The following is a 14,322-nucleotide window of genomic DNA, read 5'->3' on the forward strand; positions in this document are numbered from 1 at the left end:
ATTTCATTATGTATTACCAGTTATAAAAAATTTAATGATGGTATTTGATTTTCTTTAGTTTGGGTAAGAATAAACTAATTTGATCGACTCATAAGTACTACAAATCCCATCAGACTGTAGTTATGTGTGTCGAGGGTCCTTTATTAATGATACATAACCCAGTAGCCTAATTTCAACGTACACCTAAAATAATTATTAACTAAGTTACGAATTACGTGTGTGACTATCATTATGAATATAAATACTGTGAAAGGCTAAATCAGAATAACCACATATGATTTACCAATCAGACTACAAGGCCCAGACTGCCCCGCGTTTTTCGAGTACGTTATGTCCCTGCGACACTCGACTGAGAGGAAACAGAAAGCATGGCGACAGAAGAGGGAGAGAAAAAACATGCACTGGAGGTGGTAAGTAATACAATGGAATACATATATGTGTATGTATGTGTGTATTATCATACAATAACAAATAGTCAATCGCAATATAGTAATATACGCGATAGCAAGTGTTCAATTTAGCGGAGTACAGTAGGTATGGGTCACTGCAACGGTTTCTTGTCGATAATTTTTTTTTTTTTAAACCCTCTTAGTTATAAAACTTGCATGCAGTTCTTTGATTAATTCACATAGAATAATTTATCAAATGTCACACTTCCATCTCATCAAGACACTGCTGAAAGCACAGACTGGTCACACTGGCAGATCATTTTCCAAGAGAAAGATCTGCTGCTCAAATTCAGGGGCTCTGCCTGGGGATAGGTTACTTGAACAACCCTTAGAATGGTGATTTTATTGTGAGGATCTCGACAGAACTTTGGCCTCAGAGCGGGGTTTCAGAGCGATGTGTTTAATCCATTATTTTAAAAGTGAATATATAGATATAGAACAACGTATTGCACCTGAACTGCTAATGTCTTAGTGATTGAATGTTATAAAGTTAACTGTGTCTAAAGTTAGCACAACATGCTGTCCGTGGCGTTTTCCTGAATAATGGCATGCGCTTTTATTCAGATGTTCATTTCTTTGCTTTAAAGAAATTGACTTCTGTACAGACTGGCATAGATTATAAAGTCTATTCTTTTTATGAACACATTTTGTGAAGCATTTTTTGTATGGCAAAGCGAGTAACTAGTTTACAAACTCAAATGTGTTATTTGGTAATAGTTAGTTAGTTACTATGCAGGGACTTCAAAATGTATCATCATGTGAGAGAATTAGTTTTCAAATTGTTTGACCAATTTTAAATAGAAATGAAGTAACACAGTTAATAAATATCAAACTTCGCATTATCAAAAAAAATGTTTTCATGTTACGAAGCTCAAACCAAAATTAAAACCACACTTCCCATACACTTTACATGCGGCACTGGTCGACAATAGGTTCTCGAATGACGTTTCATTATAGCATATCCAGTTGAATTTAAATGTTTTTCTCCAAATTGAAGTTTCCATTGACCTCCACTAGTGGTCAGACTTGATCAACTGCTGGATGCTGGTGTTCTTTTATATTACAGTCAGCACTCACATATCCGACCCTATAAAATTTTGACTTAAGTGACGGTTAAACGTGTGTGACTCATATCTGATTATTTAGTTTTGGCCTGTTCCAACCCTTGTATGTTTTTTGTGTTCCCTGAAAAACCGACAATACAGAAATGCATATCTGAAAGGACTGTGTTTTAAAATAAGTAGGCTTCCATTTAGATGTACTGTATTGGTTTTGTTGGTACAGTACTATATTTTCAACACAGTATTTTAATTCAGAACAATATGATCCTGAAAATATCCCTTGCCAAAACTAAAGAGACAACATGTTAACTGCAATACAGTACATACTTTTAAATCCGGTACGTATTGTAGCGGTATGTAAAATTTCCCATTAACGACCCAACAGCAAAATTAAATCTAAATGCTATCCATGCACAGAACTGTGTAAAACGTAAAAGGAAATGCAATTTAGCAAAACCAAAAGATTAAAAAATAAAAATAAAAAATACAAGTTTCCAGAATTAACTATATCCAAAGTCAGTATTCAGAATTGCTGATATAATGCTTGATTAGGCCCTAATGTCACAGTTCACTTGCAAATGAAAATGCACAAAAGCAACTAAAGATCAGGTTAAAAAATCCATCACAGTATCTCAAACTGTATAATGATTAACTGTTACATTACCCTAGCTTGTCTCGTTCACTTTGTATCGGAAATTGCATGTGACGGGTAAGTGTATTAACTTGTTACATATATGGGGATTGATTTTATTCTTAACACAAGGCTGGTAAAACACAACTGACGTGTGTCTGGGTAACAGATACCCGAGAGCTGACTGTATTGACACTGTCGTGCGTAAAGACTTTTCCTACCTTCACACCACACAAGCAACTAAACCCAGTGCTTTTTTGTGTATCTCTGTTTGCTGTGGTGTCTTAAGCAATAAAAAAAATCCTATTTTCAACACTGTTGGAATGAAATCCTTGCAACTTAATATAGTAATTGTGATTTAAAAAAAAAAAAAAGATGTAAACTGACAAGTGTGTGAACTCTTTCACCTCTGCTTGACCAAAAAAGAAACTCTCACAATATCTCAGTATTGCCGTGGTAAATCATTTATCAGCTTCCTTTCTCCTCTGCTGTGACTAATGTTTTTTTAATGAAATGATGTTTGTCATATCCTGCCATCCCTCCCTTCCTGGTTTACTTCCCAAAATAGCTGTGTCCTTCATGCTTTGGGATGCAGTCACAGTGACCTCCATGGTCGCTGGGGTTCAATCCCAGACAACAGGGTGGAGGAGCTTGAAAACTGTTTAATGCATCATGCTTGCCTTTTCTACAGAAACCAGCTGTGATTAAACTTGGTACGGTCATTCATTAGCCCTCTCATTATAGTCTAGGTCAGGATTACACCACCTTGCTTGCATTCAGTTGCAGGACTTTACATTGACCCTGATTGAAATCAATATCTAAGGACCTGGTTGGAACAAAGTCTCGCACACCCCTGATCTGGGTCCGTGGCAACCTTCTTATTCTTTGTCGTATCCTTTGCAGAGCATTTGTATGTTTGTTCCAGAAACTGACCTGATGTAGTCAATTCTAATTGCAATTACAGCAGAATTGTTAGCTGAAATTGCAATTACAATGAAATAGTGTGCCAAGATTCAACTACAATTGTATTGTAATTGCATATACTTACAAATTGCATGCACAATTACAATTGTAATTGACCCCAGGTGTGTCTGGGACCATGTCATCTCCCGGACCTGTTTATATACATTTACATGTGCTGGGCAACCCTGTTTACTGTCTGTGAGATCATTAATGGAATGCATTCAAGTAATGCATGCTAAAAAAGAAAAAAAAAAGTTTAGCATTAAAATAAAATTACCGTACATTGAAAAAAACTGGTTTATTGTTTTTGAGCATTAAAAATGAACACACATGTCTTTACATACAGTACCACTTGTGAGTGTTTGTTTTAGGTTATTTGAAGCTCTTACTCGTAATACAAAAAAGCATGTACTGTTTTTGGGTGGAAATAAACCAGACTATATGAGGCCCTAACAGAAGCTTTAGGTTACCTTATTCCTAAACACTTCATAGCTTTATAATGAGATTCTGTTAGGCATACAAAAACACATTTCCTCCTTAGATGTCTAGCATATCCCAAAACACCAACAGCGAAGTACTGCCACAATGATTGATGAGGGGAAACAGCTTCATGTAAAATACACACATACAGTATAAACACACCATGCTGGGGTGTTTGTAGGTGCAGTAGATCACTCTAATCCCATGAACAAACATCGTGGCCCACACACAGGCAAAACACCTGCCTCGCACTGGGGTTGTTTAGCACTCGCACCCTGGATCCCAAATACAATGACAGCTGCTTGGAACAGTCCTAGTCGGTGACTTTTCCTCTCTTGCGTCACGGAACTCAAAGTGTTTTGCAATAACGCTTCTCAAAGGGGTTTCCCAGAAAGCCTCCCACGCCTTGACCCGTTCCTGTAAAGCGCTCTTAACCCCAGAGAGCTGAGTGTTGTGTGTGTGTTGTCTCTGGAAACTGATTCCGAGTATTGGACGAGCTTGAAAGGGACGGATAATTTCCTTTACATTTTATTTTTCAGATCCTTTTGGCTCCAGTAATTCCAAAACCACAGGCATGCCATACCAGGGTTCATGAGCTCATTTTGCTCTCTTCTAGTAGCTCTATCTTTCTACCTTCTACATAGACTTGTGTGCAACAGAGAAGACGGGCCTACTCCAGAAAGAGCGCTTGCTTGAGACCCCATCCAAAGACATGTGAACTCTATTTAGGATTCGCTACCCAGCCTCCCACAGAAGGACCCTGATGTTTCCATTATGGGCATTTGCAGGTCACTTGCATATTAGAATGAGTGAATAATAACTTGAAATACTCATCGGATATCGGTACTAGGAAGACTATTTATCTGATTCTGATCCTAAAAGGGTGACCTTGCTTGTTAACCTGCCCCAAATATTTAAATTTGTATTGCAATTCAAGAAACAATGTGTGCAGACAGTTTCTCAAGTGCATTTTTCAATACAGCATATACATCCAAACAGGGAAGCAGAAAACCTCTTCATACAGCCAAGCATTTACCATGGAGTGCTGAAGTTGATACAATTATATTTAAGGCATATATTAATTCCTCCTGACAAGAATCTCATATTTTCCCTTTTGAGACGGCAATATAAAAATAACATAACTGTAAAAAAGTCCAGAAATCAGTGTTACAGAACAGGGGTCGTCAATCTATGACGCATGAGAAGGTTTTGAGTGACACTCGCACAGCTAGTCCAGTTTAGGACATGTAAAGATCTCAAGTTAAATATTTTTCCTTTACTTACCACAACCGTGTTTGTTCATTTTTAAAATAACAGCACAGTATGTATTTATTTATTTTATTTAATCTAATCTGTGCGTATCTAGTGGAGCAATTATTTCTGGGTCCGCCGTCTATGCATAATATATATTGCGTGAGTTGGCAGTACTTGCTGTGAGTGTGAGACAAGTAAAGAAAAAGAAAGAACCTGGCGGAAGCGCTTGACAAAATGTCTGTCTGTAAGAAAGCAAAAGTGCGTTCATTTCACGCTAGCTGGACCGAGGAATTTGGATTTGTTCAGAAGAAGGATCGTGCAAGTTTGTGCTTTCTGCTGTGAAAGTGTTGTATGTCGCACATCAAGTGTTCAACTTTCAAACGAAGCACAAAAAATAATTTCATGACGAAGCTGACAAGACTGAAGCTGTCAAAAAAGCTGTGGCGGGATATGAAACGCAAAGCCGTGTTTTTCAGCGTTTTAACCGTAAGTAAAAGTCAAGCTACAGAAGGAAGCTTCCAAATTGCGCTGTGCATCGCAAAAAAACGGTAAACCCTTTATGGAGAGTACGTGAAAGAAGCCTTCCTCCGTAGGTCAGAGGTTCTGTTTCATGATCTGATAAATAAAGACCTCAACTAATCTGGAATAAAAGAAATACCGGTCTCTGCAAGAACAGTTGAGCGACTTGTAAGTGAAATGGCAGAGCGTGTTAGAGAAGCTGACAACGGCATTACAAGACACTGCGATATTTAGTGTTGCAATCGATGAAAGCATCCATATCAATGACGTTCCACGTTTGGCAATTATGGCAAGATACTGTGCATCGGATGAAATTCGAGAGGAACTGTGTTGCCTAAAGACGCTGAATGGCACAACAAGGGGAAGATATTATGACACTTTTTTTGTTAAGCATTTTGAAGAGATTTTTTTGTGTAACGACTGACATCTTGGCACACCGCATTTGAAAGGTTGTCGACCCATTGCAGAACACCCTGCAGTGTGTCAAATAATCGCTTTAGTTAACCTTGTCCATATTGCAGCACAATATTTCTCAACATAGTCGCTTTATAAATCATATGCATGTGTCAACTTGTACCTGGGAGTGTTTGCCAAGAGAAATCAAATTTCTCTTTTAAAAGCATTCCAGTGTATCCAGATCACGCTACCTCCAGCTCATTTTCTGTTCCCACAATACTCTGTTCAATCGAAGCGCCAGCAGTGTTGCAGGAGGAAGTTTGATCTTTGTGAATTTGCTCATAAGTGAAGTGATTTCTCCTGGTGAACCTTCACGAGTAGAAGTTGAATGAACAATGCATTTCCCCATTTAATTTATGACCTGTGATGTGCATTTTCTAGTGAGTAATGGTATTTCTACCTTTTTATTTATTTATATTAATTTAGGTCCAGGCAGAGGGCTCTGATGACTCCTGTGTCACCTTCGTTTTGCACGATGAAGATCACACGTTGGGGAACTCGCTCCGCTACATGATCATGAAGAAGTAAGTTTGCTTGTTTGCTCACTGACTCCCCCCTCGACACACAACCCCTGATCTTTAACAACCTACACTTCATACATGTTGATAGGCTGGTCCTTTTCTATGACATTTGAGACTGAATAGGTTAAACTGCCATCCAGATAATTAACCAGCACAATGTAAATGTGGTTACTGTAATGAGCCTCAAATGGCATTCTTCGTTTATGGCAGACAGCCATAACCTTTTGTTGCTGCAGCTGAAAAGGTTCAATGCTTTTAGACCTGGGTGTTATGATAATAGGCCAGAAACAGCTAGAAAAATCTTTACCTGCGAAACATTATTTGCTGTCTGAATTGCAAATATATGTTTCAGTTAAAGTTGGAAGTATTTAACCTCAATTATCTTGCCTTTTGGGAATACTAATAAAGTATGTCTCTGCTTTATTAAGACGGTATGGGTCCCATTACAGAGAATACTGATACTGCTGTTGCAGGCTAGTCTGCTGGATTTATTTTCTTAGCTTCAGATAGTTTTTGTGAAGATGTTCCTTCAACTCCAAAGGGGGATAGGTTAATAAATTATACAAAAGTTAGTTGGGTTAATCCATGCCAAAATAACAGGGAGTCTGCATGCTGTATTTCTTCAGAAAACACCAATAATCCTACAATAATTATATGGTTACTATAATTATGGACATTATTAGCAACCTAATAATGTCCATTAGGTTATAGGGATGTGCTTTTGGTACATTTTTATGAATGTTTAAATGCTATGCAGGTGTCAGAGTTTAAACCATATCTACACACACACATTCTGTATACTGACAGCCCTGGTTAGTATTTTCTAAGCAAAGAAACCCTAACTAACGTTTTAACATCACAACGACTTAACTACAAATAAATAAATAAAAACAAACACGTACACACCAAAGTATATATTGAAATTCGGGCTGTCACTCGTTTTAAATTTTTGATTGGTTAATTTATGTGCATTAGTTGATTTAACTGGTAGATTCATCTGTGCACATTTTTAATAAAGGTAACAATCTTATAGCGGCTGTCCTGCATGTAATACTAAAAAATCAATAGAATCTGATTTTTTTTTTTTTTTTTTTCTTTTTAAAAAGCATTTGTATTATTTTGTGTCTCTCTTTGTATTTGTACTGCACTAAACTTACGTATGTTACAGAATCAGAATATTAACTCTACTGTTCAGGGAAAAGCCTATACACAATTTATTTACACTTCTGCGTTCTCTGAATTAATATTGAAAATAAAACTTTGTTTTAAAATCGTGTTATACGTATTCACGGGGATGTCAGGGCTAAATAAATGCCAGTCACCATCTAGAGCGTTCTGTTTATTATTATGGATGTTTGCTTAGAAAAGCTGCTTGGAGGCAATTGTCAAACCTGTGCTTTTTGTATTCTATCTGCCCATACTGTGGCACCACAGCAGTTGGATACTCGACGGACTGCTGTATATGATGATAAATTAAAAAATATGTGTTTGGTGAAATTTGTCACGTGACCGGTTATACGTCTTGCATATTATTCAATGTTTAACCACTTCTTTTAGAGTTTATACTTTTACATTTTTAAAATTCCCATCCCAACTAGGTTATGAAATGCAAACTAGCATGCATGTCTCTTTAGTGATTTGTATATCTGTAAAAAAATAAGAATTCATCTGATTTCAAACAAGTTTTGATGTCTAAAGACATATACAATAATAACTTTATCTAACTACTTTTATTACAGCCCAGAAGTGGAGTTTTGTGGCTACAGCAATACTCATCCTTCAGAGACCAAAATAAACTTCAGGATTCAGACGAGAGGTGAGTGTTTTTTGTTTATTCCTGCTGGTGTATTGATTGTAGTCCTTCACACGTCCCTGGCCTGACCACCTGTCTCTGAGGGGAGCTGAAATCTCTCTGGAAAGCTGCCTGCCTGTGATCTTCCTCCCCTCTACCACCCCTTTCTCTCCGGGCTCAAGTTCACAGTGGCCAGCTGTGTGCTGATATCTGGTGTGAGGAAGGCGATGTGCTTGTGATATCTCTCTTTGGTTCACTACAAAAGGGTTCCACAGGCTGTGTGAACCCTTCTTTAAATAGACAACTGAGCTCTTAGAATAAATACCAAAGCTAGCTTGCACTTGGGTATATGTATTGAAATCACACCACTAAAGGTATTATGTGGACTGTGAATCACCACAACCGGATAAGTTCAAGGGGTGGACTAAATACTAAACATTATTGTATTTTTTTAATTATTATTATTTTATTTTTTTTACACCAAAAACAGTTACTGTTAACAATCGGTCAATAAATGAAAGACAGATCTGGATGCCTGCTTAAAGGAGACCAGGCATTGTGAGTTTAGACAGCCGTTTGTAAATAATTACATTGGAAAAACAATGCAACACCTCAATCAACATTTGAAAAAGGTGAGACTCGTATTCCTTTTATTCACACATTTTATATCCAACAAAGTAATTATGAATCATGTGCAGTTTTGAAAGAAACACCTATATTAAACATGTATTTCTTTGAAAACCAAACTGTTGAACTTCATGGGAAAATAGACAATACTAGTTTGGGAGTTGCCAGTATTCCGAGGTGCTGCCTACCCTTAATAGCCCTGTAATTAGTTAAGGTATACTGTTTTTATTTGGTTACTATTATTTTTGGTGGAAATGTTTACATTTCACATACAGTGCAGTGGTATTGTCAGATCAGGTTGTAATACAGTAAAATTGCAGTTAAGCGTTTTGTAAAAATATGTAAATATTGTTGAATCTGACAACTATCCCCGTGCTAGATAATTGTGAGGCCTGGGCTTTGGTGACCTCAATGTCTTCTACATTTCCTGTAACAGACAGATTGATTTATTGTGTTGTCCCAGGTATGTTTTTTCCAGTTGAGATCTGGACATACATATTCATATTATCACTCAAAGCCAAAATAGTTATTTTTTACTACTTAGGGGTTGATCAATGGATAGCTTTTTTTTCGTATCTTTATTATAATTCAAGAAACAACGTGTGCAGCCAGTTTCTCGAGTGCAGTTTAAACCATATTAAATTCAAAAAGGGAAGCAAAACTTTTCCTCGTGGATTGCTGAAGTTGATTCAGTTATATTTAAGGCGTGTCTTAATTTCTCACGACCAAGAATTTCATATTTTCCCATTTTTTATACCAATATGAAAATAACAATGTATGCACCTTGGAATCCTCCAGGGTTTGCATCAACCAGACGCAACTATGTTAATGGTAGAGGTGTATCTCAGTGCTGGAAAATGCTAAAATAAAAAGAAAAATATATATTTATATCAAGTCAAAATGTCAAACAATCTAAAATACAATTAAAGAAAAATTCCATAAATAAAAATAAACCCTTTGGGTATAATCAGCACTTTTTTAAAATTTTTATTTTAAGACATTTTCCAAATTGGTATGCCTCCAATTGCAAACAGGAAAGCATTCATATTCCTAGTGTGTTCTGTGTCAGGCAATTTATGTATTTCCCTTGTGCTGAATGCATTGAATCTCAAACATGTGGTAGTGCTTTTTGCAGCAGAGTGGTCTAAATTGAAATGGTGAAAGACATTTTCCTGCTCTCTAGCTCTGATGCTGTGCACATTTTAAATCTGAAGTTATTACAGGGGCAGAAAACGGGACACTGTGTTCTACAACAACATCAACAAGTTTATAGGGATTGGTGAGAATTCTTCTACACATACTAAATGCAATACTTGCATCACTAATTTAACACAGGTTTAATTGAATCCAGTGAGCCATGTGTTTACTAAAAGAGTAATACATTTAAAAACCACAAATGTCTAACTGAGACTTCACTTTCTGAAACATATGTTTTTAAAATACTGCTGGAAACAAAAGGCTACTGCCATAAAGCCTCTAAAATACTTGGGAAAGTTTTAGTATTCTTATGATGTTTATTATTGTGTCTTACTATTTTATTCGTATTACGTACAGGTTATCAGCCCCCTGAGCAGGCCATTCTACAGGGACAAGCCTAGGAATGGCACAGTTTGTACCTCCTGCTCTTAATTTAGAAGTAAACTTCTCAGAGATCCTATTGCATGCCAAAAACAAGAATACTAAACATTTATCAACAGCTTGTGAAGCAAACCCATTTGAAATATCTTCAGAAATGCAAGGGTTTGACAAAGTACATCTTTTGACGTGCCCTTACATAAAAGAAAATTGTATGAACCATTATTTAAGACATTGGTTTGTCTTCAATTTTTTAAAACTACAGGCCTCTGTATAGGTCTAGGAAAGATAACTATTTAAAAACTGCAGACCACTTTAATGGTATAGCAAAGAAAACTCTGTTTAATTCTGTAAACTTACAAAGGGGCTGATTTCATCAACTTGTACACCGCCAGCATAAGCAGTTGGAAAGAGTTTATAAAAAATAAGGTTCAGATGTTTACGCGAGTACCCTGGGAGTCTAAAGAATTTTGTCTGAACTTTTTGCATGTATTGAGATGATTAGCCACTTTGTTAATGTGCACCAAAAGCCTTGTCGGTCACACATGTAAACACCCAGGGGAGACACAATCGTAAATTGTAGTGTACGGCTGCTCCAACACACCAGGGCCATTGGTATATCTTCATGAGTTTCCAACCACTGGAGATTTCGAAATAACAAAATGCTTCACTGCTTCAATTGTTTGTTTGTGTCTTGGGATTTCCAGATCACTTTGAGAGAGGAATTGACCTTATGAGCACATGTACCCATGATGCATTGCGACTAGAGGCAAGCTTTGGACGTGAGTGAAGTTTAAAGGGTCATCAAAAGAATGCACCAATCTTCATCAAACCTAGCAAGGAGCATTTGGCTTTTAATCTGCAACTTAATTTTATACACATTTTTAACCTGAATGTGATTACGAGGACTGTCTTTGCACGCACCGGTGTCATCAGGGGCTCGGTACGAGTCATGTATACTGCACATTATTCTGGAAAATGTTCAGGTCATGTTGGATTTGGAAGCTGCTTTTTTATTTTCAGTGTAAAATTCGATTTGATATGGCCTCCTGGATTCCTTGCCAAGGACGCTTAGGCTAGATTGGTCTAGATGGGAGATATCTCTGCTTACATGCTCCACCACCCTTGCTAGCTCACTAATTGATTTTAGTCAAATTCCAATGTCAAGGGAATACGTTTTTAATGCTGCGCTTTGCCTCCTCTCTGGTTTCATATCCATCACAATTTATTAGAACAACCCAAATGGGTGTGTTCATTCTTCAACATGGATAACATGTGTTTTCTATGTGTGTGGGATTTTAAATGAATTTGAGGTGTCTTTTCACCCCTGAGGTCATGTGGGAGGGAGAGGTTAGTATGTGTGTGTGTATGTGTGTGTGTGTATATATATATATATATATATATATATATATATATATATATATATATATATAAATTGTAATGTCATTGCTGTTGGACGCAAGGATTTGGAGCTTCAGTAGTACTAAAAGTAAAGGTTTTGATTAGGGGTGTGTGGATACTGGGCTAATTCCTTTTAACATGTTTTTTGTCTGCAGGTCTTAACCACATTTAACCGGCTTAATTTATTTCACAACAAGAAAAGCTCCCTTCCCCTCGTTTGCCCCACTTCTACAATTACAAGCCTGAAATGCTCCTTCTACCCAACTTCTTCTATGGTGGTGCCAAAGTACTTGGGTGGTTTCAGACTTTCTAAAGGGCTGTTTGCTATCGGCAGGGCTTTCAGTACCTATTCTTTCTCTTTCATTCTTGGATTGATGGCTTTGAACTGAGGTTCATCATGTCCTGTTTTTGTATCTAATGGAAATGGATCTGTGTTTCTGTTATGTACAGATGTGTGCAGTTCATTGTTATCTCCATGCATTCTGCAGAAAGGAAACATTTTAAATTGGTTTCCTCTGTTCTGCAGGTGAGCTCCCCGCTGTGGAGCCCTTTCGTAAAGGGCTGAATGATTTATCAGGAGTCTGCCAGCATGTTCTCAACACCTTTGAGGTAAGATGACGTACGAACTCCAGAGCAGATCAGTCACCATCTTTGGGCAGTGCATTAACCCTTTTCTGCATTCTATGTATGTTTCTATTACTTACTACTAGACCAATCCTGAGTGTGCATAAAATGGTTGAACAACAATACACTGATAATTCCTGTGTGTAATTTCCTTTATGTCTTGTCAGTACAGTTGAGGAGATTAGTGTGGTGGTGGTGTGTTTTTTTTTGTTTGTTTTTTTTTCCCCTGAAGGCACGTCAAATTTTATATTTTCATTATTTATTTAATTTCTCAAACTATTTGCCTGTGGTCTTGATTCCAGCTTTTGATTAAACTAAGTAGAAAAACTACATACGTAATTTAGGCCACTTGACAGGGCATCACGCTCTGTAATCAGTTCGTCCCTGTGGTTTGTTTCAAATTGAATCTTCGTTCAATTATCATAAGCTTTTTTGTTGGTCTATGTGTGTGTAATTTTTAATATTTTTGTACGTTAATGTGAACATATGAGAATTTAGTATTTCATACGTGATGGAATGTATTTCTGGTTTAAAAAGTGTGGCAGTGCAACCTGAGAATAATGCAAAAAAAAAAAAAAAAAAGTGAATTCATTCTAGGAGAACTGGATTTTACTAGATAACCAGACAGGAAACACTGCCACGTGGACAGTGAGTGCATATCTCTACTTAATACTATAAGGATTAAGATTTGATTTCTGTTTACCGCTTCCTTGATCTCCACACAAGATAATAATGTAGTTGTGTTTGACTGAGACATGATGAGGGCGCATCATTAGAATTTACTAGATTACTGTAACATTAACCCATTTATAGCAAACTGACAAACAGTAAAAGGTCAGGATTCACATACAATTGAGCCGAGTAAAGAATCTTTTTTCCGCAGGCAGCTGTAATGTATTAACTGAAGAACTGTATGTGTTTAATATGTTGCAGACAAGTATGAAGACATACAAAGAGCAGAAAGAGGAAGCCATGGACTAATTCTGGAGCTGACCAAATGTTGAGGTTTCTATAGCAACAGAGCTCCTTGCAGGGTGCCAACCCTGCTAGGAACAGTCCTACAAGTGAAGAAGAAAATCAAGACAACAAATTACAGTAAAGTTAGTTCGAATTTAGTAAGCGAGAAACTTAAAGAAAAAAAGCCACTTTTTGATAGTTGGTTAGAAAGAAACAACTAAAGTAACTTGGACAGTAAGTTAAAATAACTTTAAGTTAGACATTAAGAAGAGATTAAGAGATCAAGTTAGCAAGACACACACTGACAGTAGGAATGACGCCGTTGGAGAACGAATGAAGACAGGTAGTAAAACTGTTCGAGACAGACAGTAAGTTAAAAATAAACAATTGGAGACTAAATTAAGTAAGTTAGAATGAAACCATTGGAGAACAAAGTTAGAATAAACGAGTAAAGACAGATGGAACAAATTAAGAATGAACCAATAGAATACAAGAAGAAACAGGGAAGGAACAAGAGCCAGCGGAACAGAAGGACATTTAGTTTCAGGAAAAAAGACTGACAGTTAACATCAAAGATGAAAACCATATACTATTATGAGTAAAGCAACTGTGGGGGTAACAGAAAAAGAAAACAAACAGCCTGTCCACCCAAATTCTTTTTTTTTTTTAAAAAAGGATGAGCTTGAATTTATTTATTTCCATTTTTCATCACCAACAATGATTGTTTGGCTGTTTCTGTTAAAATGTGCTTTATAAATATAATCTGCTGGAGACATAAGATGTTTAAGGAATAATATTTTGGCTGACATGCCCATCCTAGTTGACATCATGGTGCATGATTGGGTTAAGAAGTCACTGAGGGACAGAACAGCAATGGTCAAGTCCCTAATTTACATAGTTTCATTAACTAACATCTGCTCTGTATAAAAGGCAAATAAACCCTATATGCCAAGTTGCCAAAAAGACCAATTCTGCTGCAGCTTTAAGAACTTCTCAACAGGAATCGAGAATT

General features: G+C 36.9%; 1 protein-coding gene across 2 annotated transcripts; it reads left to right on the top strand.

Annotated features, from left to right (window-relative positions):
• Nucleotides 1–277: 277 nt before the first annotated feature.
• On the top strand, nt 278–14,088 carry polr1d (RNA polymerase I and III subunit D). Of its 2 annotated transcripts, XM_059000700.1 has the most exons (7): nt 337–410; nt 2,886–3,031; nt 4,124–5,324; nt 6,240–6,337; nt 8,074–8,150; nt 12,256–12,338; nt 13,287–14,088. In XM_059000700.1, the coding sequence occupies exons 3-7, from the start codon at nt 5,190–5,192 to the stop codon at nt 13,332–13,334; spliced, it is 441 nt and encodes a 146-aa protein (XP_058856683.1). In that variant the 5' UTR covers nt 337–410; nt 2,886–3,031; nt 4,124–5,189; the 3' UTR covers nt 13,335–14,088. The 2 variants fall into 2 exon arrangements, with proteins under 2 accessions (XP_033906309.1, XP_058856683.1); XM_034050418.3 differs by lacking the exons at nt 2,886–3,031; nt 4,124–5,324 and having other exon boundaries at nt 278–410.
• The last annotated feature ends 234 nt before the right edge of the window (nt 14,089–14,322 follow it).

The sequence above is a fragment of the Acipenser ruthenus genome, chromosome 26, assembly GCF_902713425.1.
Source record: "Acipenser ruthenus chromosome 26, fAciRut3.2 maternal haplotype, whole genome shotgun sequence".
NCBI lineage: Eukaryota > Metazoa > Chordata > Actinopteri > Acipenseriformes > Acipenseridae > Acipenser > Acipenser ruthenus.

What these genes read in the sequence shown, in the direction of transcription:
- polr1d (XM_059000700.1), top strand. Translation starts at nt 5,190, where the DNA reads ATGTCGCACATCAAGTGTTCAACTTTCAAACGAAGCACAAAAAATAAT. An exon ending in TGTTTTTCAGCGTTTTAACC is followed by an intron (nt 5,325 to 6,239) that starts GTAAGTAAAAGT and finishes ATATTAATTTAG; the next exon opens with GTCCAGGCAGAGGGCTCTGA. An exon ending in ATGTTCTCAACACCTTTGAG is followed by an intron (nt 12,339 to 13,286) that starts GTAAGATGACGT and finishes AATATGTTGCAG; the next exon opens with ACAAGTATGAAGACATACAA.